The sequence below is a fragment of the Marmota monax genome, unplaced genomic scaffold (genome assembly GCF_021218885.2).
Source record: "Marmota monax isolate L192 unplaced genomic scaffold, Marmota_monax_Labrador192_F-V1.1 WCK01_AAM20220418_F8-fsc00052, whole genome shotgun sequence".
In the NCBI taxonomy this organism is placed as follows: domain Eukaryota; kingdom Metazoa; phylum Chordata; class Mammalia; order Rodentia; family Sciuridae; genus Marmota; species Marmota monax.
In genome coordinates, this window is record NW_026693473.1 from 2,187,451 (window position 1) to 2,214,874 (window position 27,424).

General features: G+C 36.1%; 1 protein-coding gene across 2 annotated transcripts; it reads left to right on the top strand.

The window, feature by feature from the left end:
- Nucleotides 1-85: 85 nt before the first annotated feature.
- Nucleotides 86-27,424, top strand: Gtf2e1 (general transcription factor IIE subunit 1). Of its 2 annotated transcripts, none has more exons than XM_046458037.2 (5): nt 86-227; nt 4,370-4,852; nt 17,596-17,797; nt 22,154-22,395; nt 25,675-27,424. In XM_046458037.2, exons 2-5 carry the CDS (start codon nt 4,405-4,407, stop codon nt 26,103-26,105), a joined length of 1,323 nt encoding a protein of 440 aa, XP_046313993.1. In that variant the 5' UTR covers nt 86-227; nt 4,370-4,404; the 3' UTR covers nt 26,106-27,424. The 2 variants fall into 2 exon arrangements, with proteins under 2 accessions (XP_046313993.1, XP_046313994.1); XM_046458038.2 differs by lacking the exon at nt 86-227 and adding an exon at nt 265-604.

The window sequence follows — 27,424 nt, forward strand, 5'->3', positions numbered from 1 at the left end:
ACAGGGAGGGCACGGCCTTCAATTTCATTGGTCGGTCGCAGTGTGACTCTCTTGATTGAAGGCTAACCTATGCTGATAGGCTGGTCTGGTTAAAGGTAGCGAGTGGTTTCCTACGCCGGTCGCAGGAATAAGACGTTTTCTTTGTCGCACAGTGGCGTGGGCTTGTTTAAGCCGGTAGTTCAGGTGCTGAGGGAAGCTGTAGTGGGAGTGTTCGAGGATTCGCTTTGGTAAACCTGATTCCCTATTCCTTGTTCGCTGTGGCCCGGCGTCGTTTTTCACAGCTTCTCCTTTTCGCTCCTCTCTTCTTAACTGTCCCCCTCTCCCTAGCCACCTCTTATCTTTAGTCTTCCAAAGAACCATTGACCCTGGAGCGGCCCGTTTGCGACCTCGGGTAGGACGGATGTGGCTGCGCCGAGTGTGGCCCTGGACCCAACAGGAAGAGCTTGAGGGAATGTGGGGTCTCGGGGTCTCGCATTGGGGCGGATTGAACACTACTGAACGCGACTCGTGGAGGGCCGCGGGGTCCCGAGGTTTCGCGGTAGTGTGCCGCTTTACGTGAAGGCGTGGCGCCTGCCATGAAATACAGTGACTGAGAAAACTGCAGGTATACGTGTGGAATCCAAGTTCTTCTGGAACTGAGCAGTAGTATACTGGAATAATTTAGCTGGACGCCCTGCATTCATTCTTCTTTTATTCTTTACCCAGTCAGCATAATCTTTCACAGTCGCGAATTTGATCTAGCCATATCTTGCTTAAAACCATTCTAAGAAAAAGATAGTGAAGAGTCTGCCTTCTTTTGTGGAAGAAGTGAATCATGGGGAAGCTGGCAGGGTAGGCTTGTGGGAAGAACACGTGCATAGCATTGAAAGTTTTATGTAAGCACTTGACTAGATGCTAGAAATTAATTGGTGAGCAAGATGAAGTCCCTGGACTTAGACATGGAGAAAGTGCTAGAAGGGGAACAGCTATGAAACATATGAAAGGAGGTCATTCTGTGCTACTGTAGAGAATCTGGGAAGCCTCTGAGAAAATGTGACTCTAGAAGGATGTGACTTGAAGGACAGTTAGGAGAAAATGGTTTGGGCTTAGCTGTGGACACAAAGTGAACAATAGGTGCAAGTAGAGAAAGCACGTGTGGCTCTTGCAGTCCTGAGTATGCCAGTGTGCTGGATATGAGGTTTACAAGGGTAGACGTGGAGCAGAGTGTTTTTTCAACTTTGTTTCTCCAGTTCCATGATTGGGGCGTAATAGTCCTTAAATGTGTGCATAATTAGGATATATGTGGGTCTGGACTGGGTAGGGAGGTAGTTGAAGCTGGGAAATGACTGATGAACTATAAAATAAGAAAAGGAAAGGAGGGCATTGAGAGCACACACTCAACTGTCTCCAGAGACCAAGCTTCTTCCCTGTCTAGACGTGTCAACTGCTGTTCAGCTTCAGCTTGTTCCTATGTGAGGACATGGTCAGACATGGTCCTCCCCCCCCCCCCCCCCCCACACACACACATTTCCAGTTTTCCAGAGGAGCTGGAAGTTGAAATTTATGTGAAGTCATGATTTTTAAAATGTTGAATAATTTTTTTGGACAACTAATTTAGAAAATGTTCATAACATTCTTTGGGTGAAACAATGTATATGGCTAATCTTTGCATTTCATACATAACTTAAATGCAGGGATTGAGTAAGGAGATTGAGCATTGAGTGGGGAAGGGGAAGTGGTGGAGGAGAGAAGATGGTGATCAGGAAGGAGGATTTCAAAATACAGAGATTTGAACAAGATGGCTCAGTTTGTTCTTGTTCCTGAGCTCTAATATTTTTTTGTCAGGCTACTTGCTGGGCCATCATTAGAGTATTAGCTTATGGTATTTTCTCAAAGGCATGCTACTAAAAGTGAATGCCTCATTTTTTTTTCCAAACACTGGTTCAGGTGTTACCACTTGTCATTGTACTACTTTTCCTAGTTACAGTGGCTCAAAGCAAAGAGTTGTTTAAGATTTTTCCTATTCTGTTTCCTAAGTACTGTTGGGTCCTTTTGCTTTTGGTCTTTTGGTTCTGTGATTAAATTACATTCATCTTGTCCTTGGAATTTTTTGCTTTCTTAACCTGAGTTTCAGTTTTATTTCTACAGCTCCTTATACTTCCGTAGTGCCTCCACCTTTATTTCAGATCATTCTTCATATTGCTCCAAGACTCAATTTTATAAATAAGGGATTTTATTATGAATGCCATACTTAAATCGAACTCCTCCTGCTAGTCCTGAAAGCAGAACACTTTATGTTAATTACTTTATTTAATTTATACATCATCTGTATGAAAAAGGCATTGTTAATCACTTTTTATATATGCAGAACTTAAGGCTGAGTATTTACTGAGGTCTGTTGGATTGCAGAGTCCTCACGACACTCAATTACTGTCATCTCTAGGACTTACTAAGAGTGTTTGAGGCAAAGAAAACAGGCTAAATAAGTGCCACAGGTACCTCTCCATTGTGAAATGTGTGTTGGTAGGGTAAGTAGTTGGGGACTTTTGGTGTGTATTGCTTTTAAAATTAGTTTAGTGCCTAACCTGGCCCTCCTAGGCCAGTTGAAACAAAACTTCTGGGAGTGGGGTTCAGGATTGGTAGTCTTAAGATGCTCCCCAGATGATTCTACTTTACAGCCTGGGTTGAGAATCATTGATCTTGTGTATGGGGTAGGAGAAAGGAGAAAACAGTAGTAGAAAGCAATATTGGAAAATGAGTTATGTTGACATTTGTCTGCCATTCTTTGGTCTTTGGATGTTTCTGAAGCCATAATGTAGTCGTCTATTGTAGAACATACAAAACAACAAAAGAACAGAACTAAGTTTAAGTACAGTGTATATACCAAACTGGAAGGGAAAACACACTGTGTCTAGGAATATGCCATGGTTCTATGGCATTCTTAAGCCCTGGGGAGTGACCTGAAGGCCCTAGGACCACAGGTTTGGATTGAGATGTTACTTTCTTATTTTACCTTGTATATAGTTAGGCTTGAGATTCATCTAAAGTATATCTTTTATTGCAATTGTAAGAATCTTTTCCTTTGTTAAGGTAGAGCCTTATGTTTTTTTCCCAAAATGTGTGTGTAGATTGGTTATTTAGGAATTTTTTAACAATACAGGATTGTGCTATAAAAATATTTATTATAAAAGGAATGTTAAGTCTGAAAGTATTGATGATAATTTCAAATAAAAGGTTCAGTTGAAACTAGTTTTAATAGCAGAATATTATTCTTTGATGAGATAATTCAATGGCATATCTCTGTCAGAAATTTCTCTACTCCATAAGGAAATTTCACCATATCTAAAATGTTGTGGATAATCTGGCTACTTTTAATTTGGAATGTATCAAATTGATATGGAAACTCTCCTTGCTAATAAGTCCCTACTACCACTACTTACATTCTCATTTATTAATCACAACATCCCCGTACTTCTTGGAGAATAAATTGTCGCTTGAAGTTGTTTAAAGGATTTTGTTATGCTCACACAGCTACCAAACACAGAATGTCTAGAGCGCAGGTTTTTTGACAGTATAAGTGTAAGAATGACATGCCAGCTTGGACTTTGAGAGGACAGCTTTCTGGCCCATGCCATGGACATTAGATCTATTTAGTTTCTCCTTAGACTTATAATGGATTCAGCGTGTAGGGTATGTTGGTCTGTTTTCCCTCCCCGTTTTATTCTTTTTTAAAGACTAGGGTTATTTACTTAACTGTCAGATTTAACTTTTCAGGGTTGGTAAAGCTTTCTGGATCTAAGGGTTAATCTATTTCAAATTTTTAGTAGTTAGATTTTTGTCAAATGTTCTAATGGGCAATTGCTTGTACTTTATTGATTTGTTGTGATTTTATTGTGAAAGCATGACTGAGTCAAACATCCTATAGTATTAGTAGAAAATTAAACTCAAGAAATAAAGACACTTTAAGTATGTGTTAACAGCTGGGTTTATCAGAGGGTTTCCAAAGATCTATATCATTAAGAATTGTTAGTACCTCATTGAGCATTTTTGTGTTTCTTGTTCTGAAATAACGTGGATTTGATGTAATATATCATTGTTATGAATAACAAGTCATTCTTTTTGAATCAAGCACACTGTTGGCCATGAAAGTAAACATGTAGGAAATATGTGAAGCTTTTTAGCTATGATCTTGTGTACGCTATCGAGTAAAATCCTCCTCTTCCCTGTTAGATGCCTAGGTATTAGAAGCCTTTTAAGATAACGTTTGAGTACCTTTAGGCACTCCAAGAATAGTAGTAGGTACTGGCTAGCGGGTTGATTTTTCTACATTTAAAATGATTACCTTGTCTTCTTCCCTACTAATCCTGTTTTGTTTTGTTTCTGAATTTAGTATATTTAAAGTTGAAGGTTGCTGCTAAACTAAAGATGGCAGACCCAGATGTCCTGACTGAGGTTCCAGCAGCATTGAAGAGGTTAGCCAAGTACGTGATTCGGGGGTTTTATGGCATTGAGCACGCTTTGGCCTTGGACATTTTGATCCGGAACCCCTGTGTGAAAGAGGAAGACATGCTGGAGTTGCTCAAGTTTGATCGGAAGCAACTTCGATCAGTTTTGAACAATTTAAAGGGAGACAAATTCATCAAATGCAGAATGAGGGTAGAGACTGCTGCAGATGGGAAAACCACTCGCCATAACTACTACTTTATCAATTATCGAACTCTTGTTAATGTGGTAAAATATAAGTTGGACCACATGAGAAGGAGGATTGAAACGGATGAGAGAGATTCCACCAACCGGGCTTCCTTCAAATGTCCTGTCTGTAGTAATACTTTCACAGACTTAGAAGCTAATCAACTCTTTGATCCCATGACAGGTGAGACTTATTCCAGATTATGAATTAATTAAAATATGTGCCCATTTTCTTTTAATTCCTCTAAATTTTAAACCAATCATACCTTATCAGAAAAGTGAATGGATTAGTGTGACTCAGCATGCAAGTAGTTTTGCTATCCTGGTTGGCTGTCTGTAGTACTTTGAGAATCTTTACAAAACCTTTCTCCTTCACAAGGGAGTACACTCATTCATGGGGTTTCCTGCCAATGACCCTTCTGCTTCTGCCCCCATCCCTACCCCTGACTTATAGTTGTGGCCTAAAGGATTAATTTTTTTATACTACTTTGAGGCTGTTCTGACAACTACTTTTGATCTCTTCTTTTAAAAAATATTTGAGCACTAACCAGTCACTGTGTATAGTTTTAACAAAATGTCTTAGAACATTTTGTTAGTGGAAATATAAAGTTCTATCAGGAGTACATAACAATGATGTATAATCTGGATTTGAGGAAAGCCTCCATAAAAAGTTAACAGCTGAAGGCCAGATGAAATAAGAGGGGAGTCCTTTCCAAATTAATTAAAGGATAGATATTATTGTCTCAGTCATGTATTACTGAAACAGGGTTGGCAACAACATTAACTCACCTCATTTAATCCAACATTTGGTTTTAAGAATTTTTCTTAACACAATTTACAAAGCATGTATTTTCCAAAAATACAATGTATCTAGCATTATCATGAGAAGTTTTAACTTTATCATGCTGGATTATGGAGAGTTATTTTTAAACTAGAAAAGAGACTAGTTTTAATAATTACTCCATGGATTGATTTTGTCTTATTTTTTAGAGATAAAAATATATATATAAGGAGTCAAAGTTGTTAAATTATTCTTTTGTTATGTTGGAATTCAAGAGCATAGATTACTTTTTAGTTTAATTTTTTTTTTACATTTTATAATTTATAACTATAGAGAAGTTTCTAATTTTAAACTTTTCATGTGAAACCTTTTGTTTTGAAAAATTACATATTTGTGTATGTGCTTAATTTTCTAATGTTTGTGTATGTTATGGTTCATTCTAAAGAATTTAAAAAACTGAAATGGGAAATAATCCCACCATCAATTTAGGTTATTAGCAAATAAAACCAAAGAGAGCCTGTAACATTTATTTATTCTTATTGTGAGGTGTTTATTTTGGGTGAAAAATCATTTAAAGAATTTTCCTTGTCTGAACCTACTTATTTATACCCCGAAGGGGCTTAACTAGGAGAGATCTTGATTATAAGAAAAGATTAATTATCCTGGTATAATTGCTTGAGTATACTACAGAGGAAGGTTTTAGACTATATCTGGAGCTCTTTCGAAATAGACTAAACGAGTCTTGTGATTTTTGCCACTTACTCGAACATATTTCTTAAAAGAGCTCTGGGTTTTGGTTTTGTGATTCTCTGCAGATGTTGGTGTTACAGTGGTCCTGTCTTCATCACTCTTGACTGCAGTGGAAGGTGTTATCCAGTCCCTCAGAGAGGATAATCAGAAGTAATATGCTTCTACTGTATTTATTCATCATTTTGAGTCTTTCTTAATTTTATGAAACTTTCTAAAAGGAGGTGATTCCCCTATTTATATATCAGTTTTTAGGCAATTGATCCATGATGCTTTTTGAATTTTATCCAGGGTTAGTGTCTGAACAAAACTAGCTATAATCAGTTGCCTCCAGAAAAGCTAGCCTAATATCCAAATATAGCCAGAGTTATATGAGTCAGTGAGTTGAGATAGAATAAAAAAGAGCTTGGAAATTTTATGAAAGAAAGCTACAACTGAGAGAGGTATGTTGTGTCTAGTCTGAACAATGTATTTAACATGAGAGTTATGGTTAGCATGAAGTTAGAAAGGAGGAGGTTCAGGAAAGCAAGAAAAAGTCACTTAACCTTGATGTTACTCAGAGGAGGGTATCCTGACCATCTTGGATGCTATTATTAAATTAGCAGTTTTTCCCCTATGTGAAGCTTGAGTTATCTTGATTGAAAATTTTATACTCATAAGTGGCCTTTTTCTGAGAATATACTTGACCTTTGTTGAGTTCCCTTTCAGGACAAAAATGCTGCTTAGTTGATATATTAGGCCCCAGTTTACTTATCAGGTTTTTGTTGTTGTTGTTGTTGTTTTTCTTTTACTAATACCTTTCTCTTGAGCTGTACATTCTCCTGAGAAATCTTTTGTCTTTTTCTCTTTGTTTGCTTCCTGTTTATTCAGTTTTCGTTCTTTCTCTCTGTTTTCCTTTGTACCCCTTCTGGGTACTTTGAGTTTATCTATTTTTTTCTGGTACCAATAAGATATTTTGAATACCTTTGTACATATCGTATTTTATTTCTGCTTAAGTTGAAAAAAACTTTTCAACTTAAGCAGAAATAAAATACGATATGTACAAAGGTAAAATACGATGTGTACAAAGGTATTCAAAATATCTTATTGGTACTTAAGAATTCTCAGTAGTAGACATATTGGCCAAAAGAATGTAGTCTTACAACTTCTGTAAAAGCATATATGGTACTGTAGTTTTAATGGGGATTGAATAAAATAAAATTGTTAGGTGGAATAAAAAATAGTTTGGAAGACCTAAATTACTAAATTTATCTAGAGTGAACAAAATACCATTTTAGGTAAACTCTGTGATAGAGAAATTTTGAATTTTTGAAAAAGGAATCATAAATCTTTAATAAAGTCTTAAAAATAGGAATTTAGAGATTATCTGGTTCTACTCCTCAAATGATATGTGTGGCTGCTACATATACCATGTCTGTGTTCTTGGATTTGGATGATCTTATGTAAGTCTAGGGATATATAAATTGCTAGGATGCTTTAGACTGATTAAGGAAGAGTATGATAGCATTTATGGAGATTCAGCTTACTTTGTGGCTTCTAGGAAAAAGACTTGGAGATACTAGATTTAAGGGTTAGCATAAAGAAGTCTTTAATAACTAAACTATATCTGTAATAAATAACTCTTAAACATTACCACTAAAGGGAATAGATCTCTAGTGATAAGTTCCTAATTACTTGGAATATTCAAGTAAACTTGGTATCTACTTGATATTTGTATGTAAGCATGGGGTTAGATCATGGGTCCCTCTTGCTTTATGACTTCAAGTAAAGCTTTTTGGTTTAGATAAATAAACTATCTGAATCCTTATCATTGAAATTCTTTTTGCATTCCTTTTTTGTAACATTTACAACCTATGAGTCCTACATTTGTGAGACTCTCAAGACTTGTTAATAATGTTTGCCATCTTAGGTCAGACCACTTTTCCTGTCTTCATCTCCAAATATTTGGGACAGGAGATGTCTTATAAGCAATATTTTCAATCCCTAAAATGCTAAAAGCAGAGACAAATACAAAAAGAAATCTAGGATCATTTGCTTAATTGCTGATTCCTCAGTCATCTTTGGAATCTTTCCCAGAATGAGTTAATTAGAAAATTATAGAAAAATTGAAAGCTGTAGATTTGGGTGGTGATGGTAAATGTGGAAGAGGTGAATATTAGAATAAGTTAAATGAATATATGAAAACAAGTTATGGAAAGATAGTAAGGAATATGTGCCTTCCCTCATCTATCTACCCTTCTCTATCTCCCAAACCTTTAGGTCTGCTTCTTAAATTTTGCCACTGATGATCTTGAGAATTTGAGTGCTTTTTTTTTTTAACTTTTGTGTTTTATCTCTCTTTTTTTAATTTTTATTTATTTATTTATTTGTATTTTGGTGCTGACATAAAAGAAGACTTTTTGCGAAGAGTTGCTTTTGCTTTTTAGTTTTGATACTGGCATACATGTTTAGTTGATGTTGTCTTTCAAATATTCACATCAAAACCAACTTTTTGCTTGTCTACTACATGTTGAGATGAATTTGATTTAAGACTAACTTAGAGAATTTATTGCAAGTGAGTATTCATCCAAGTACCCTCTTTGAATTTATCATTTGTTGCCCTGCCCCCAAGTGTAGTACTTTTTTTTTTTTCCTTTATGATACATTTCAAGATCTAGGAATAATGTATGGCTAGACCAGTTTAACAGAACAGTAGCCAGTTTCATTGATAAATTCAATTGCAGTAGCGGGGATTGGGAGTTATATTGTGCACATCAATAATACATTTGAAATCTTATTAATTTCACAAATTAAACCTTCTCTGTTCTTGTCCTTTATGCACACATGAATATTATTGCAGTGTTATGTGTTCTTTAGTGAATTATTAAGGGGTAATTTTTCAAAATTTTATTTTAGGTAAAATAATTATATGAATGTACAACTTTGTTTCTGTCTTGTATACTATTAGATAATAACAATTTTTCTCCCTATATTTTTCCTTTGTCCAATTTAACTGAAGAAATTTGCTTTATGAAAATAAAGTTTGGGAATTAGAATAAAAGATGACTTTCTTAGACTTTAATTAGCATTTGACTAAATATTTTAACATATATCCTCTTGAATGTTCTGAGTTATACAACTTGTAACAAAGGGCTTGATAATTCTGGCAGAGTAGCCTGGAAATAACTACATAACTTATGCATATTAAGAAGGAATTGAGTGCTTTGGAACTGTTCAAAATAATATTTATTGGGGTTGGAGATGTAGTTCAGTAGTAGAGTGCTTGCCTAATATGTATGAGGAAAGCACTTTGATCCCCAGGACCACAAAAACAAACAAAAATTGGTTTTCATTTCAAAAATATGTAAGTAACATGTGAATGTAAACTTGTTTACATATGTGAAGTGGTAGGAAATAATGTATACTAAAATTACAAATCTAAGTTTTCCTTTCTGTGGCTCTTCTACTCAAGCAGTCCCCATTCTTACCACCTTTCTCAGTCTTAACTGTTAAGTGTTATGGTCCTTCTTCCAGTACTTTTACCTTGCATACCTTTCTCTACCTTCTATTAAGCGCTTTTGAAATCTAACAAGGCAGTGGTTCTTAGTGAAATATTTTGTTACAACAGCTTGTGGTTATTATGCTTGGTCAACTTCTCACAGAATCATAGTTTTTTTAGAACATTTATTACCTGGCATCCTTTTGCATAATCATTGTGTTCAATGGACATGTCATTTCCAGAGGATTTTTTGTTTTTGTTTGTTTTTGATTTTGTTTTTAAAGCAGTGGCTTTAAGACAGTAAAATAACAGTATGTTGGGATTCCAGAGGCCTGTGTTAACTTCAGTGTGTTATATACCATATATAGTTTTTGTCTACTCTAACTTCATACTACTCTAATTTGAAGCATAGTTAACATTTTAAAAGGATGGAGAAGCTTGGGTTGTTTTTATCCCTGCTTTTAGAGAATAATGGTAATCACTGAGTTAATTTGGAAGCCTTGGTTAGGACCTACAACCTCCATATGTAGTAGTTTTCATATAGAAAATATGCTCTGTTTAATTATGGCACCTTCAGAAACATACTGTGACATAATGGAGAATGATATTTTCAGTTTTAGACAGTCTTATTTTACCAAGCTCCCCACTCCACTACCAATATACATAATTACAAAATATTCTATTGTAAGGTGGAAACAGTATCCAAATGTGTTTCCTAAAGTATTAGATAGCATTTTTATAGTGCAGTAAAATTAATCATATATGTTAATATAATGTCTTAAAGTTTATAGTTGTTGTTTTTTTTTTTTTTTTTTTTGAGTTGGGGTCTTACTGTGTGGCCCAGGCTGGTCTTGAGCTTCTGGGCTCAAGTGATTCTCCCATCCCAGCTTCCCAAGTGCTGGGACTATAAGCAAGTGCCTGGCTCTTCGAGGGTTTTTTGGTAATCTTGTCTGGAAAAGTTTCAAGCTACATGTCTTGCTTGATTTTAAGCTACTCTAAGGGAGTCTCCTTGTTTTCATTAGCCAGTTCTGTTTTCACCCTTGCTGCCCATAGACTACTTGTTGCATTAGCCTTCTAAAGAGCACAACAGGTCATGTCACTCTTTTTTTTAAAACTCTCCAAAGGCTTCTCCCCTCACTCAGAAAATTTGTTAAGAGAATTTATAAGGTCTCTTATCCAGTCCCTTCAACCTTACCACCTCCGAACTTGAGAGACTTTATTTCTACCACTCTCCCATGTTCATAGGAGCCATCTTATTTATGTCTTGCAAACATCAGGCATGTCTTTGCTTCTTGCCTTTTTGCTTGCTCTTTTCCCAGATATCTGCATGGCTTTCTGTGTTTTTTACTTTAAAATCTCCACTCATACATTTTTTCCCCCATAATACTTATCAGTACCTAATGTTATTGTTTTGTCTTGACTGATTTCCACTAGAATGTGCACTCCTGGAAAGGAGGTCAGAAGGTTGGCTAGACTTAGGAAAGCAGAATGTCAGAAAACTTGAGACTCCACTACTCACTGTTCTGGGATGAGGTCTCTGCAGCAATAGACATTTGATCCTTCCAGTTTCCTTGGCCAGCCTTGAGGGCTTGGGCTGCAACTTGACTCTCCCCCTTGTGCACTGCAGCACTGCTTCATAACAAAGCAGTTGTCCTCTTAAAATTAGTTAATTAGCTGAGCGATTGGGGTGGTCCACATGTGTTCAAGTCAGCCTCAACAATGGTGAGGTGCTGAGCAACTCAGTGAGACCCTTTCTTTAAATAAAATACAAAGTAGGGCTGAGGACATGGCTCAGTGGTGGAGTGCCCCTGGGTTCAATCCCCAGTTCAAAAAAAAAGAAAAATTATTTCATTTTATTTGTGGTACTGGGGTTTGAACCCAGGGGTGCTTTACCATAGTAAGAATCAGTGAGCTACATACCCAGTCTTTTTTTACTTTTTGATCCAGGTTTTTTGCTAAATTGCTTAAGTCTCACTAAGTTGCTAAGGTTGGCCTTGGACTTGAAAACCCTTTGCCTCAGCCTCCTGTATTGCTGAAATTACGGGAGCATGTCTCTGTATCCAGCTAATTATTATTTTTATATTTGTAAGAATAAAATGTCTGAATAATATTCCAGTTACCTATAACATCTTTGACAGATCCTTGATTAATGTATTGTGGGCATTAACTTATAGCCTACTCATAGGATTTACAGTACTAATTAGGACTGTCTCAGAGAGTCATCTCATGAATTTCCTATATATGAATTTCTTTCATACCCTTTAAAAAAAATCCTTCTTTCCTGCCTTCTCCCCACCCCCATAATACTTAACAGCACCCCATGTTATTTTTTTGTCTTGACTGATTCTCACTAAAATGTGAACTCTAGAAAAGCAGCTCAGAAGATTATTTAGGACTTGATGCTTAAGGTCTTCTACCCTCAGTCTCATTTTGTATCTGTTTTCTCAATTATAAATTTTCAAAGCACTTTCTTGCCAAACTAAGGATAAACAGTTTTTTCACTTTGTCTTGTATTGTTTTATAATTAAAGTGACATTTGTTAAAATGAATAATGTACTAGAAGCAGTGAAGTTGAAGGCCTTGGTCAACACTATAGATGCCATTTCTATGGTTTCTCAATTTTGTTGATCTTTACTTGTTGTTTGTTGTTTTTCTCTTTTGTTACCTGTTCCCCTTACTTTTCATATTTGGGGAAAAAGTTGAGATGGACTAGAATTTTCTCCCTGCACTCTACTCCTCCCTCTCCCACCTCACAATTAGTTCTCCACTCTTTCCTTCTGCTTTGGAGTGATAACTTTCTTGGAAGAGTCCTCAACCATAGAACAGGAGCATTTCTATAATACTGAATATATAACTATAACGTATTTTATTTATTTATTTATTTTTTAGAGAGAATTTTTAAAAATATTTAATTATTTATTTATTTATTTTAATTTTTGGTGGATACAACGTCTTTGTTTGTATGTGGTGCTGAGGATCGAACCCGGGCCGCACGCATGCCAGGCGAGCGCACTACCGCTTGAGCCACATCCCCAGCCCATATAACATAGTTTTAAAATGTATATTTGTAAAATGTCTTTTTTTTTCTCTCTACTTTGAGTGCCTTTAATCTGCAACTGGATATATTTTGATCTTTCTGGAAAAACCTGATAGGTTAAGACTCAGCAAAGTAAATGCAGACATGTGAATTCTTTCTGTTCCATATTAAAACAAAACAACAACAACAAAAAGATGAGACCTGTAGTATATACATGGGAAAGGTTTGCTAAGTAGTTGCTGGCAAGAATGAGAGGAGGTTGGGAAAGGGATGTGTAATTCAGGATGGTAAATGAATTTAGTATTTTGAGTTAGACAAATTTGTATATGAATCCAAGTTTAATGGATTTTGTTTTCAAGTTATGATCTGGCAAACTTCCCTTATATGTCAGACTTGTCTTAGATGAATACATGAAAATATTTGTATTTCTTTCTTTCTGTTTTTTTTTTTGTAGTTTGGAGTATAGATATTAAACAAATGTGTTATCCTTGAACTCATTTTTTCCCTCAATCCCATGATTTGCCAGTCTTTGCCTTCAGAAGCTTAGTAGCTTTCATTTTCTCTCAGCTACTGCATCATCAAATATAGCTAACATATACTCCCTTATGTGGCTTAGAGTCACTGTTTCAGGTTTTTGCCTTGATATTATATGTGAGAAAAATGGTACAGAGCACTGAGCTTCAATTCCAATTTCTTCTCTTGTTCTTGAGTAGTAAATTCTGTATGTACATCTTAGCATAGAGTAGTTTAGTTACAAGAAGATTTGGAATAGTTATCATTTTGATTACTTAATAGTAATTCTCCTTCAAGGGTGTGCATCAGAATTCTTTGTGATACTTCAAATTTATTTTCCTGGGCCCTACTCAGACCAATTGAATAGGTATATTTGGAGCAGGGCCTAAGTATTAATTCCACTACGATGAATTAATGTTTGTAAATATGTTCTTCAGTGGCTTTCCTTTTACCGAGGAATAAAGTCAAAATGAAGCATAGCATTCAAGACCCATTTAAGATCACCTAATTTCTTATAAATTTTGTTTTTTGCCATTCTCTCTGGTAACTATATTTTCACCATTGAAATTTCAGTGTAGTATAATTTTTCTTTTTTTTTTTTTAAAGAGAGAGAGAGAGATAGTGAGAGTGAGAGAGAATTTTTTTTTTTTTTATATTTATTTTTTTAGTTTTCGGCGGGCACAACATCTTTGTTTGTATGTGGTGCTGAGGATCGAACCCGGGCCGCACGCATGCCAGGCGAGCGCGCTACCACTTGAGCCACATCCCCAGCCCGTAGTATAATTTTTCAACCACCTACTTGGTGATCTCTATTAGTACCTATCTTTAAACAATCAACTTAAATCCCATATGGATGTGGTTTTTTTTTATTATTTTTTAATTCAGCAGGTATTTGAGAGCTGTATTCAACCTTATTTTATATAATTTATTTTTGACTCCCACAGGATTATGTTTTGTTTCTGTTGAAGAGAAGAGGCTTAGAAGAGTTAGAGTATAATCTAAGATAGTGTGCCATCTAAACCCTCTCTAACCAAATTCAGTACTAACCTTTGTTACTAAATATAAAAGCTGGTTTTCATTCTTGTTGACTTTCAAAGTTAGGACCATACCATTTCCTTTAAACATATTCTGCCCCTCTGGTGATACTGTTTCTGTTTCTCAAGGATTCCATTTTCTTGGGCTTATACCTTGATAACCTATTCTTACTCTCCTCAATCTCTTTGGATACTCTGATCTACCTTGGCATCAGTTATCATCTCTATGTTCTCATATCTAAATTTCTAGTCTAAACTGCCTTTTTAGAAACTCTAAGCAGTTGTAAAGTGGGAATCTAACACACCTATTTCAATGGCCAGTGTATAACATGGATTCAGAAATTTAAAGCACCTTGATATCTGTCGCCTGCAAAAAGAAAAGAACTTTCTTTTTCTCTTTATCCTGGTAAGTGGTATTCTTGTGCAGTTGATGATGCTACATGTTGATGACCTTTAGTCAAAATCATGCTATATACACCTAGAGCAGCCAAAGTTATGTTTTTGGATGCTTTTTGCAGCAAGAGTAGTCATGTCCCATGGACAGCTAGAGTGTCTCAGTAAGATGGCACTGGACAAACTTAGAGAATTTTGGCTTTTGTTGGGTAGTTTGCGGGAGGAGTCTAGAAAGTGGTGGGGTTTGCTCTAGACTAGGTGCTATCAAGAAGTGGGGAAATTCTATAATTTGGTACCTTAATAAATCTTCCCTACTAGGTGCGAGGAATAGGACAAAGCTAAAACTGAAATTGGTAAAGAGGTTCATTGGGCATTCCCCCCACCAGTGGTTTGTACAAAGTCCTTGCCTTGGACTCCACAGTGGTTTGTTTTGCCTCACTTCATCATGGTTACACAGGATCTTATTGGATATTAGTGAGCTGTGAGTCTAGCTGTGAAGGGCTGCTTTTCTCTCTCTTTTTTTCTTTTTAACTTATTTGGGATAGACATGGAAAATTATGTAGCATTTAGATAGTAGGAAGTCTCTCTTCTATTTTTTCTAACTTATTTGGGATAGACATGAAAAATTATGTAGTATTTAGATAGTAGGAAGATAGAGAATGTTTTAGACAAGGGTGTCTGAACAAGGAATTGATAGGCTATTGGCCACTAGGGCAGGTCAATAAAGAAACTTATTCCAGTAGGAATATATCGGTGGAATCTAGTGTTCCATCAAAGCATAAATGCATAGTTTGTTTATTCTGTATCTGGGCTAGAGTAGGTAGGTATGAGGTTATATGTCAGTCACATATGGAGGCTTTTAAAGTGTGCCAGGCACTGTGTAAGTCAGCTTTACATCACTGACAAGAACAACTTAGAAGAGGAGAAGTTTATTTTGGCTGAGTTTCAGAGGTTCAGTCCATGGTCAGCCTACTCCATTGCTGTGAGCCTGAGGGGAGGCAGAACATCATGATGGAAAGCATGGCAGAGGAAAGCTGCTCAGCTCGTGGTGGCCAGGAAACAGAGCAGAGTGCAAAGCAGCCATGGACAAAAATCTCAAGGCATACCTCCAATAACTTACTTCCTCCAGCCATACCCTACCTGCATGTAGTTACTACTCAGTTCAGTGTCCTTTCAAATTATCAATCCATCAAATGGATTAGTCCACTGATTAGATCACAGTTTATGATCTAATCATTTCACGTCTGATCCTTCTTGCATTGTTTATCACATCAGATTTTAGCGGAACACCTCATATCCAAACCATAACAGGCACTAATTACTTATCTGATATGTTTTAATCCCTGAGGTAAGTTGAGTTAGAAAGGATGGATGGTTCTTATGTAGAATAAACTGGAAACCCAAGTGCAGTGCTAGTTGTGTAGACTGTTAGATTACACTTATGTGCTTGAGTTTAACAGTTTGGGTTGATTTAATTCCCACCCTTCCTCTCAGCTAGTATTTTATTTGTATGATCTTGAGCAAATTACTGAGCCCCTTAGAACTACTATATTTTATAGATTTCTTTCTTTCTTTGTTCCAGGGATTGAACCCAGTAGTGCTTAACCACTTAGCCACATCTCCTGCCTTTTTTATAATTTATTTAGAGACAGGGTCTCACTAAATTGTTCAGGGTTTCACTAAATTGCTGAGGCTGGTGTTGAAATTTCAATCCTTCTGCCTCAGCCCTCTGAGTTGCTGCGATTACAGGTGTGCATCACTAACCCAGCTTATTTTATAGATTTAAATGGGCAATAATAATACAAAATTCAGAGGGTTGGTAGTACCTGACACTTCATAAAATCTTAACATAAAATAATTGCTGTTTTTTTCTTCTATTAGCTATGTGACTTTTGGCAAATCCCAAGTTCCTAAGAGGCTCAGTTCTCATATCACTTCCCAGGATTCGTATCCTTCTTGCATTGTTTATCACATGAGATTATAGCGGGACACCTCATATCCAAACCATAACAGGCACTAATAGAAGGATCAAAAGTAATATGTGGAAGCATTTTTTGAAACAAAGCACTGTTCAAATAAAATAATTTCTTGACAGATGATGGTGGTTGGTTATGGGGTTTGGAGCCAAATTCTTTAAGATCCTGAATTTGGGATGAGAAATTTTAGACTTTATGCTGTGTACATTAGAAATCCAGCAATCAAATACTTTAAAGCAAGAGGATAAGATGATAAAGGTGGTGGCATAGGAAACTTGGAATTAGAAAGGGAGAACTTAGAGGCCATATTTAGGAAGCCCTTTTACGAGTAAATGGTGGCCTAGATTTGAATAATGACAGTAGATGTGAAAAATCTAGGATATTCCTAAGGAATTACTGAAGTTTAGTTCTAAGTTGGATATGAGGAATATAGAAATAAGAGGTTTCTTGAATTTTAATTTTGGAAATTTTAATTTATACCTAAGTTTGTTTAGGTATAAATGGTTAATAAGTTTGAAGGAATAGCCATGTGGTGATATACAAGATGATCAGAAGCTTTTAGTTTTAGGTATTTTATTGGCTTTCTGTATGATGTAGACCCATATGATGTGAAAAGGAAGTTGTTGAGAAAGGGTACAAGTAGAGTGATAAGCTGTAAAGAATTTGGTTTTAAGTTAAAATGTATGTAAATATCTTAGAAATGTGATTAAAAACCATTGTGGTTGAAATTACTATGAAAAGTGATAGACACATAGGGAGATGAGTAGATATGTAATAAATGTAGCAAAATGTTAATTGTAGAATGTAGAAGGTGGGTATATGGGTGTTCACTGTAAAATTCATTCAGCTGTTCTGCATATTTGAAAGTCTTACTAAAATGTTGGGGGAGGAGTGGAGACAAACTGTTTGCTAAAGGCTCTTCTGAAGCAGTTTACCTCTCTGACCTGAAAGTTTTGTTTTCTCTGTAGGAACTTTCCGCTGTACTTTTTGCCATACAGAGGTAGAAGAGGATGAATCAGCAATGCCCAAAAAAGATGCTCGCACACTTTTGGCAAGGTTTAATGAACAAATTGAGCCCATTTATGAATTGCTTCGGGAGACAGAGGATGTGAACTTGGCATATGAAATACTTGAGCCAGAACCCACAGAAATCCCAGCCCTGAAACAAAGGTGAGTGGAGGCCCTGTGCCCTTACCAAGGACCCTTAAACTTGCACTTATTTAACTTTGGAGAGCAAGAGTGGGTAAGTAATTTATCAGGAAACTAATGGCTACAATTTTACATAAGCTTTCCTTATGATGTAGACCCAAGTATGTAAAATGTGAAAGGGCAGTTGTTGGGAAAGGGTACAAGTAAGCTCTTGTACACTTGTGCTTATAATGAAATTTGTTTGTATTGAATGCAGAACAGTGTGGACCTTAGGCAAAAATCTTTAAATATTTCAGGTTTGACCTCAGCTACTCACTCTGCTCAGGCCTGCAGTAACTCAGCCAGTTGTTAGCTAATCCTAAATTAGTTGTGCCTCTTGGGGATATTTGAATTTTCCTAGACTGATTTTGAAGACTGAAATTCTTCCATATAGCATTTTCTTTTTTTTGTTTGTTTGTTTTTAAGACATTTTAGCTACACATTTCTTGCTTTCCTTAGTTTTGAATGTAACTTCCTTGAAAGTATAGTTGTTAATAATTTGACAATAGCTCCCCATTTTTATCGTTGTGCACTAATGTCTGAATTGCAGAGTCAGCCTTTGTTCTACTATAAAAAGTGGTTATATTCTTTTTTGAAAAAGCATTAACAAGAACTGGGGTCAGTGAGTATTCTACTGCTTTGTGCTTTTCCTCTCTTCCCAGTATCAAGATAAATTTTTATCCACCTACTCGATGTAGAGCTTAATAAGTTCTGGTTGTACAGCTTTTAGGAATATTCTTAGTATTTTATTCCTTCTGGTCATGATGTTACAGGATAGAGGTTCCTGAGTTTCATTTGGGTGGTAAAAAAAATATATTCAGTTTTCCAGAGAAAGTTTTGCATCTCTACCAGTTATTGTGCATTTTCTAATCTGAGACTATACATCAGGATGGCCTTTGCCTATGATAACAGAAATCCAACTAGAAATAGATTGAACAGTACAAAAATTTGTCTTGCATGACCAGAAGCCCTGAGGCAGTACAGTTCAAAATTGGTTGATTTCACAGCTCAGTTACATCCTAAAGGATCTAGATTTGTTTCATCTTTATACTTTGCTTATCTTAGCATGCTGGTTATCTTCTTGGAAGCTAGTCTATGGTGACCTCTCTTTCTAGAGTATCACACTGTTTAAATTTCTATAACAGAATACTGTTATAGAAATAGACTCTTAACACAGTTATAGAGAGTTATAGACTCTTAACACAGTCCTTTGTTAACATTTATTTTAAATATTTTGTTCTTTCTTTCTAGCTTTCTTATTTTTTTTTCTCTATTTAAAGTATTACTTATACCTTCACGAGATAGTTTTCAGAGTTAACACTAAAGGAGGAGCGTATATGAAAATTTTGTGTTCCTGAGTATGTATAAAGAAACAGATGCCAGGCCCAGTGGCTCATATCTGTATTCCCAACTAAGACTGAGTGTGTAACTCAGTCGTAGAGTGCCCCTGGGTTCAATTCCCAGTTCTGCAAGGAAAAACAAAAACAGAGTAGACTGAGAAAGAGTGGTCAAACCATTTGAGAAGGAAAGATAACTTTGTCTCTCTCAGGTGGGGTTACCTAGCAAAGCTCAAGAGACCCATTTTTGGGGTAGGCTGGTATAGAGAACAGGCTCAGCATAACAGAGTAAAGGTGTTGGCTGAGGATAGAAGAGGTGTTGAAAAGATTCAGGGAGACAAATGGGTGAGGGAGGAGAGACTCAGAATGTAGAATAAGCACAAACATACAAACAGATCGGGCCAAGAAAAAGAAAAGTGAATGCTAAGGGAAACCAAAATTCAAAAAGCCAACACACCAAAATAAGCAGAGTCAGATTACATAGCCTTTTAGAAGACACTATTAATAGGTAAAAAACAGAACAAATATATGACTAGGGACTGGGGCTGGGGCTGTAGTTCAGTGGCAGAGTGCTTGCCTAGCATGTGTGGGGCACTGGGTTTGACCCTTACCACCATATAAAAATAAAACAAATAGGACATTTTGTCCACCTATAACTACAAAAAAATTTTTTTTAAAAAATGACTAGGGACAGATATGGTTCAATTGAGATAAACAGTTAATGGTACAAAAAGTAATATCACATGGATTCAGAAAGAAGTAGAAGATAGAAACCAGTTACTTACAACTGTTGCATGAAACTTCAGAATACAGCAAACAAATAGATGAATCAGATATATTTGGAAAGACTCAGAGTTGGGAGAACAAGCAACTGCTAGAATGTGGGAAACAGGAAGCAGATAGGAAGGCGGCAAAACAAGTGACTGAGACATGGAACAGACACAGTAGGTGCCAGAAAGAAAAGACTGTGGTAAAAAAAGTTTACAAAGTAGTCCTGAGTACAACTAGAGTAATGAAAAGAATGCAGAAGGTAGAAGAGGCAGAAGCTGGAAGGTATGAATTATATGATGGGGTCAGGATGGACTGAACAACTGGAAAGTGGGTGTTTGATTGCAAAAGTATCACTGGATCTGTAAATATCCAGAGTCAGGACAGAAAGAATGGGACAAGTCCAAGTGTACCTCTTGAAGAAGGTCAGAAACAGTGTTGCAAAAGAGATGTAACAGGCTAGTCAGATACAAGGACAGAGATGAAACCTCAACTAAACACAAGACAGAAAGCCTGAGTAGGTATGAAGTGGGCCCAGAAAGAAATGTAGATCAATGTAGTTTCCAGAACAGACAAGGGACTAAAATGAAGGAAAAATAAGAAATGGCTTATGAGGATAGAAGACAAAGGATTGATTATCATCATCAGAATGAGAGTCTTTACACACAAAGTGGTCCAGGTTCCAAGGAAAAGACTCAGAGACATCAAGGAAAAACATGAAGCTAGAGCTGAAGCTGGGCTCTGTGGAAGTGCACTTGCCTGGCATGTGTGAGGCACTGGGTTCGATTCTCAGCACCGCATATAAATAAATGAAATAAGCGTCTATCAACAACTAAAAAAAAATTTTTTTAAAAATGAGGCCAAGAAATTCAGTCAGTGAACACTGAAAAGAAGATAGCAAAAGGAATAGATAGTCAGCAGTTAGTTCAAGAAACTTGAAATTTGCCTGGCGCTGTGGTACATACCTATAATCCCAGCAACTCAGAAGGCTGAAACAGGAAGACTGCAAATTTGAGGCCACCCTTAACAACACAGTGAGACCCTGTCTCAAAATAAAAAGGGCTGGGAATGTGGCTCAGTGTTAAAAGAGTCCCTAGATTAAATACATAGTAAACACCTCCCACTACCCCCCCCCCAAAAAAAAATAAAAGAAACTGAATGTTTAAAGAATGAATATAGTTATAGCTATCTAAACAGCAAGGGGGTGCTGAGGATGTCCCTCAGGGTACAATGCTTGCCAGCATGTAGGAGTTCTGCATTCAATCCCCACTACTACAATAGATACATAGATAGAGAGGAAGGAGAAGGAGGAGTCCTGCATAAAAATTGATGCAAAAAAAAAAAAAAAAAACAGTACTAGTTGACAGAAAGACAAGGTTTGAGCTCAAATACAGAATCAGGTATAGTCAAAAGAATTTGGAATAGATTGCAAGAAGTAGGGAAAGCAGGAATCAGCCAAAAGACAGAAAACTTGACTAACTCAGAAATGGGGGAACACAAGTGACCAGAGAAAAAGATGAGGAATGATCACACTTACATTAACAGACAAAGGTCAGGGGGGAGTAGAGGTAAGGAGCAAACAATACACAGAAAAATAGAACATAGTCCCTGTTGGGTAGAAACAGCAGTTGAGGACCTATACAAAGAGACAGCATTAGGTATGGAAATAGAACAATTTAACTTGATAGAAAATAGGCTGGTCTTTGCAGAGGGATATGTCATACTTTGTGAGTTGTAGAAGGAGAATTTAATTCTGAGTTGAGGTTTCACTCTATAGAATAATTTTCTAATAATCTCTGTGGTCAGCACTCAAAATCAGTTTGGATTATTCTGGGTTGAGCTAAGAAAATATATTTTAAATTCCAACATATTTTGTTTTTAAAATGAAAGATGTTACTGGGAAAGTTTTTAATTTTAATTTTTTTATCTTTTAGTGAATTATGTCACCATTATTCCTGCCTTCCCCTAAGTAGATTTATTGAACCATCTTAATCTATAAAACCATAGTCATTGATACACCATAGGATTTGGTGTTTAAGGAACTTAAAAAATAAATATGTCTTGTTCTAATCCATTCAACTTTCTCCTTGAGTTACAGAAGAGATTCCTGAGAATTATTAAAGCTGAAAAGCATTTATTCATAAGAATTTAGTGACCATCTCCAGCTATTCTTCTTTTCCAACACTGAGACTTAAGTTTTCTTCTTTTCTATTTTCCTCTAATCTTTTTATAGCAAGGACCGTTCAGCAACTCCTGCTGGAGCTGCTGGATTGGCAGGTGGGCACCACCGAGAAGCATGGACTACTAAAGGCCCTTCCTACGAAGACCTATACACTCAGAATGTTGTAATTAACATGGAAGATCAAGATGATGTTCATCGCACATCGCTGGAGGGAAAATCTGCCAAGGAGAGACCTATTTGGTTGAGAGAGAGTACTGTCCAAGGGGCCTATAGTTCTGAAGAGATGAAGGAAGGTAAGAGTCTATGTCTTGGGTTCAGTAGAAAATGAACTTAACTTAGTGGGAAATACCTGGAATATCACTTGATTGTAAAAGTACTATGGAGTAATGTAACTGTGATCATTCCTCATCTTGTTTTACAAATTCGTCTCTCCTTTAATCTTCTACTTCCCTAATTTATGTGTTTTTATTTTTTTGAATTGAAAGCCATAACTGTACACTAGTCCAAATATTTTAATATTATTTCCTCTAAAATACCAAGGTGTTTGTGCTATTTGAAATATATACAAAAATGTCACATATGTAAAGGATTGAATATCTCACAGTCCATTGTTGATAAAAATTTATTCTAGAATAATTTAGAAATCTTCATGAGCCAGAAAGGGTTGAGAATTGCATAATAATCTTCACAAGTTTGAGAACTACAAAATTTTGCTTTCTAAGTTTGGGTCTAGGGTACTGGATTCAAGAATGTGATATAGAAAATGGGAGGATCTAAGACTGGACACAAATACTATTCGAAAACTGGAAAACAGGTGGCAAGAAGTCTATGTTCCTCTGGTTATATCTCATCAATACCTATTCCCAGGTTATTTATTGTTATTAGCATATCACCTGAGAATGGTTCTTTAGTGGTAAAGAATCATCAGTAACTGAAAGTCACTTGATGTTGGCCTTTCCCCTAACCTCTTTTCCTTTTAAAAATGAACATTTAGTATACTGTATGCTCTAGGGATTGTAAAAGTACTATGGAGTTTTGGGTAGTACCTCTAGTGTGATTCTCTTTGATATTTTAACTCCAGTCAAAAAGAAGTTTTCCTTGACCACCTTACTTTTTACTCTTCCCTCCTCACTAACTAGTTTGCTGTGTTCAGTTATTTTGATTTAGGATGTTCTAGATTATATAGCAGTTAGACTGTCACTTTCATGATGTAGAACAGACTTCACGGTGCATGTATGAAGTGAATTCTGTTTATTCTATACTTAAGTTTTCTTTAAACTTCAAGTCATGTTGGTATCTTTTCAAATGTTACAGACTTCAATCATGTCCTCTTTACTGAAAGTTCTAATTCCTTTCTATTCTACTTTCCTTACAAGTAGTCTTGTTGCCCAGAGCCATCTCCACCCATAGTTATTTTACTTTATGTTTTTTTCATACCATTTTCATCCTAATATACTTGAGATGTAGTGACCAGATACATGTTATAGATTAATATTAATACATAGATTAAATCATTAATGATTTCAGTTTTATTTCCCATATTTTTCTGATTTTTACCTGACATTTTGGTTGTTGCTTTGGTTATGGAAATATCATAATAGATGAGTAACTTCAGAAACATGTTCAGGTACCTTTTAGAGTGCTCTCTTGTATTTTACAGCTTGGATCATGTCTTCAATATTTTAGGTTATTTTTCTGTAGACAACATTTCTTTTGCACTTTTCTGTATAAAAGAGATCTGCTGCCTTTCTGCTCACTTACACAGTCGTTGGCTTTTCCTATATTTTTTGTTGTAGCTTGGCCTTTAAGCCCCAGAATTTTTTATTGTCATCAGTGATCTCAGTTGTTTTATAGTATATATCTTAGTAATTTATAACTGTTAAATAAGACTTTTTACTTTATTTTCATTTATCCTTGCTTTTTTCTGTCTTTATCTATAAAAAAAAAAAAATTCCTTTCTTCTCCAAACCACTTTGTTAGAAATCTCTTAGATATGACTTCATTTACTTTACGAAACTAATGTTTTTCTGCTAATTTCATATTTACTTTAAACATAAATAAAAACACTGTGTTGGTAACTATTTGGAACATTCTTTTCTTAGCAGTTTTCCCTTAGATACTTAAATGCCTTCCTTGCTGTTTTCTGTTGAAATACCACAGTAGCAAAAAAGATCACTGGGAGAGAGATTCTAACTTTGACAATGTTTTGAAGTGGTTAAACTTATTTTCTTTTCTTTTCTCTTTTCTTCTCCTCTCTCTCTCTCTCTCTCTCTCTCTTCTCTCTTCTCTCTCTCTTCTCTCTTCTCTCTCTCTCTCTCTCTCTCTCTCTCTCTCTCTCTCTCTCTCTCTCTCTCTCTCTCTCTGAATTGAACCCAGTGCCACTTTACCACTGAGGTACATCCTCAGCTCTTTTTATTTTTTATTTTGAGATAGGATCTCACTAAGTTATTGAGGGTGGCCTAAGTGCCAGGTCCATTCTAAGTACTTCACATTAACTTAATTGCCACAATAATTCAGTGAAGTAAATATTATTACTTTTTTCCCTTCAGGTATTGAGAAAAGTGAAGCAGGGAGAGTTGATATGAGTTGGCCAAATATCATACAGCTAATAAATTGTTAGTATTTGAATCAGGAATCAGGTTCAATTCAATACTTTTAATCCTCTTATATATTTAAATAGTATGTTTGGTATTATCAGAATGTAAAGTACAAATATCTTAAGTTTTTCATCTACATTTTATCAGTCAAAATGTACATACAAAATAGTAGATCTGTGATGAGAGAATATTTATTCCTCAAATCAGATACCTATTATTTATGATGTTAGAAAATAAGTGCTTTGGGGGGAAATAGAGCTTTGATAAAGCAACATTTAAGTTAAAAACATGGAAGATGTAAGGTAGTAGTTGTATGAATAATTAGAGGAAAACTATTCCAGGCAAGACGGAGCAGGCATTACAATGCCCTGAGGTAGAGGTATGCCTGTATATGCCAGGAATACCAGGGAGGCCACCGTAGCTGGCACAGAATGAGTAAGAGGAAGAAGAGGTAAGAGGTAGGTGGTCAGGTGGTGTTTCAGATGGTGTAGGACCTCATGGGTCATTGCAAGGCCTTTGGCATTTACTCTGAGCAAGGTGAGAAGCCATGTTTTGATATTCTGTTATGCCAGCTTCTGTACTTGGTTCTTCATAGACATTATTTTGTATATTTTTATCCATTGTCTTAGAAGGTAGATTCTTTTATCATCCTATTTTACAGAAAAGATATTGAACTTTAGAGGTTAAATAACTTGCTCAAGGTGATATAGCTTGCATATGGAAGAACCAGTATTCAAATCCATTGTATATTACTCATAAAATCTGTGTACTTGGCCATTATATTACTTAAGCTGCCGTTTTCGAGAAACATTTTGAATACTCTGTGGATAGCAACTCAAGAAATGAAACTGGTTAAGTCTGTGGTATTATATTATTATCTATTTAAATATAACACATTAAAATATGTATTTCATTAGCTATAAAGGATTTCTTTTTATATTTAAGGATGTTAACTTTCTGGGTTTTAACCCCCAGGTGGCATAGACATGGACGCATTTCAGGAGCGTGAGGAAGGCCGTGCAGGGCCTGATGATAATGAGGAGGTCATGCGAGCACTCCTCATTCATGAGAAAAAGACTCCCTCTGCCACAGCTGGCTCAGTAGGGGCAGCTGCTCCTGTGTCTGCTGCCACTGGCAGTGACTCAGAGAGTGAAACCAGTGAGTCTGATGATGACTCTCCACCTCGTCAATCAGCCGCTGTGGCTGCACACCGTCGGGAAGAGGATGAGGAAGATGAAGATGAGTTTGAGGAAGTAGCAGATGACCCCATTGTCATGGTGGCTGGCCGTCCTTTCTCTTACAGTGAAGTGAGCCAGCGGCCAGAGCTGGTGGCCCAGATGACACCAGAAGAGAAGGAAGCCTACATAGCAATGGGACAGCGCATGTTTGAGGACCTCTTTGAGTGATCTTTCCCTACCTTTTCCTCCTTTCTGTAATGCTCACTGCAAAAAGAAATTCCCCACCCTTGAAGAAAAGTGTTTCAGAGTCTTTCTGTCCCTGTTGATGTTAAGCAGCTGTTAATGTTGCACAAAGAATAACAGAAATGAAAGTTCAATTTTTATGCCAGAAACTTCTCAGAAAGGTAGGTTGGCTGTAAGCATTCCCTTCCCTGCTATTACTACAGTATTAATATTTTACTGTATTCCTTCTCTAATTTTTTTCCTTTCCTTTGAAAGACATTTTTCTCCCTTTTGAAATGAGTAAGGAAAGCTCATAAGGTAAATTCATCTTACCTGCCTTCAGAAGCCTACTACAATAAATTACAATAATTTACTGATGACATCTTTTTACCTATTCTGACCAAATTTATTCCAAACAATTCCTTTTATTGCTGCCAATCCGAGCACATTGCTAATAGACAAACAACTAATGAGGGGAAACATATCAAAACTTCTTATTTCCCCCCAAATAAGGTTGGGGTCAAGATGTAAGGAGAGGTGAGGGAGTATGTGTGTGCAGAAGAGGGAAGGATGTGCTTGAATCTTGTGTAATTAATGTCTGATCTGGAATTCATGTCTTTAGAATTGACCACACTGGTAGATTTTTTTGTTTTGCTTAATGCCTTTTGGTTAGGATTTTGGGTGATAGAATACAGTATGCTTGTTAAGAAATTAGAAAAAAACATGGACAAAGGACAAAAACTTCACATAAAGGGTCGAAGAGTGAAGGGTAGTGGGAACAGTGCCTTAGAACTGCCTGAGTTTGTTATGATTTGAAAATCATTTATACAAAATCAAGACTGGTCCCATTTTTTTCATTCTATAGGCCTCTTGCCACTGCTGTAAGTTAAGAAGTTCATTCCCCCAGAAATAAGCATGGAATAATTGATTATTCTCTCACACACATTCTCTCCCTCTTTGTAAACATCGTTGAAGACTTGTCTCGATTTTGATTCTTGTCAGACATGACATATACAGTGCATTCAGTATATTGCTGAGCATTACAACCTTAAGAAACATAGTTTATTTGGGTTCTAATATGTAGCATGGTATTATTCCTGAAGGCAGAACTTTAAAATAAAGGACTTTCATATAAGGATCTATAACAATTGTATTTTTTGTAATATTTTTCCTTGCATTGTAATTTTTAAGTATTTATCATTTTATAATCCATGTGTGAAATTAAAACAGCATTTTAGAATATCTGAGCCTTGTATGAAGTGATCTTTCATTTACCTGAGTTGTATTAATGACTGAATATTGACAATAAACCTATTTTATACTAA

Coding starts and splice junctions, on each gene's coding strand:
- Gtf2e1 (XM_046458037.2), top strand. CDS start 4,405: ATGGCAGACCCAGATGTCCTGACTGAGGTTCCAGCAGCATTGAAGAGG. Junction 4,853..17,595: donor ACTCTTTGATCCCATGACAG/GTGAGACTTATT, acceptor TTTTCTCTGTAG/GAACTTTCCGCTGTACTTTT. Junction 22,396..25,674: donor TTCTGAAGAGATGAAGGAAG/GTAAGAGTCTAT, acceptor TTTAACCCCCAG/GTGGCATAGACATGGACGCA.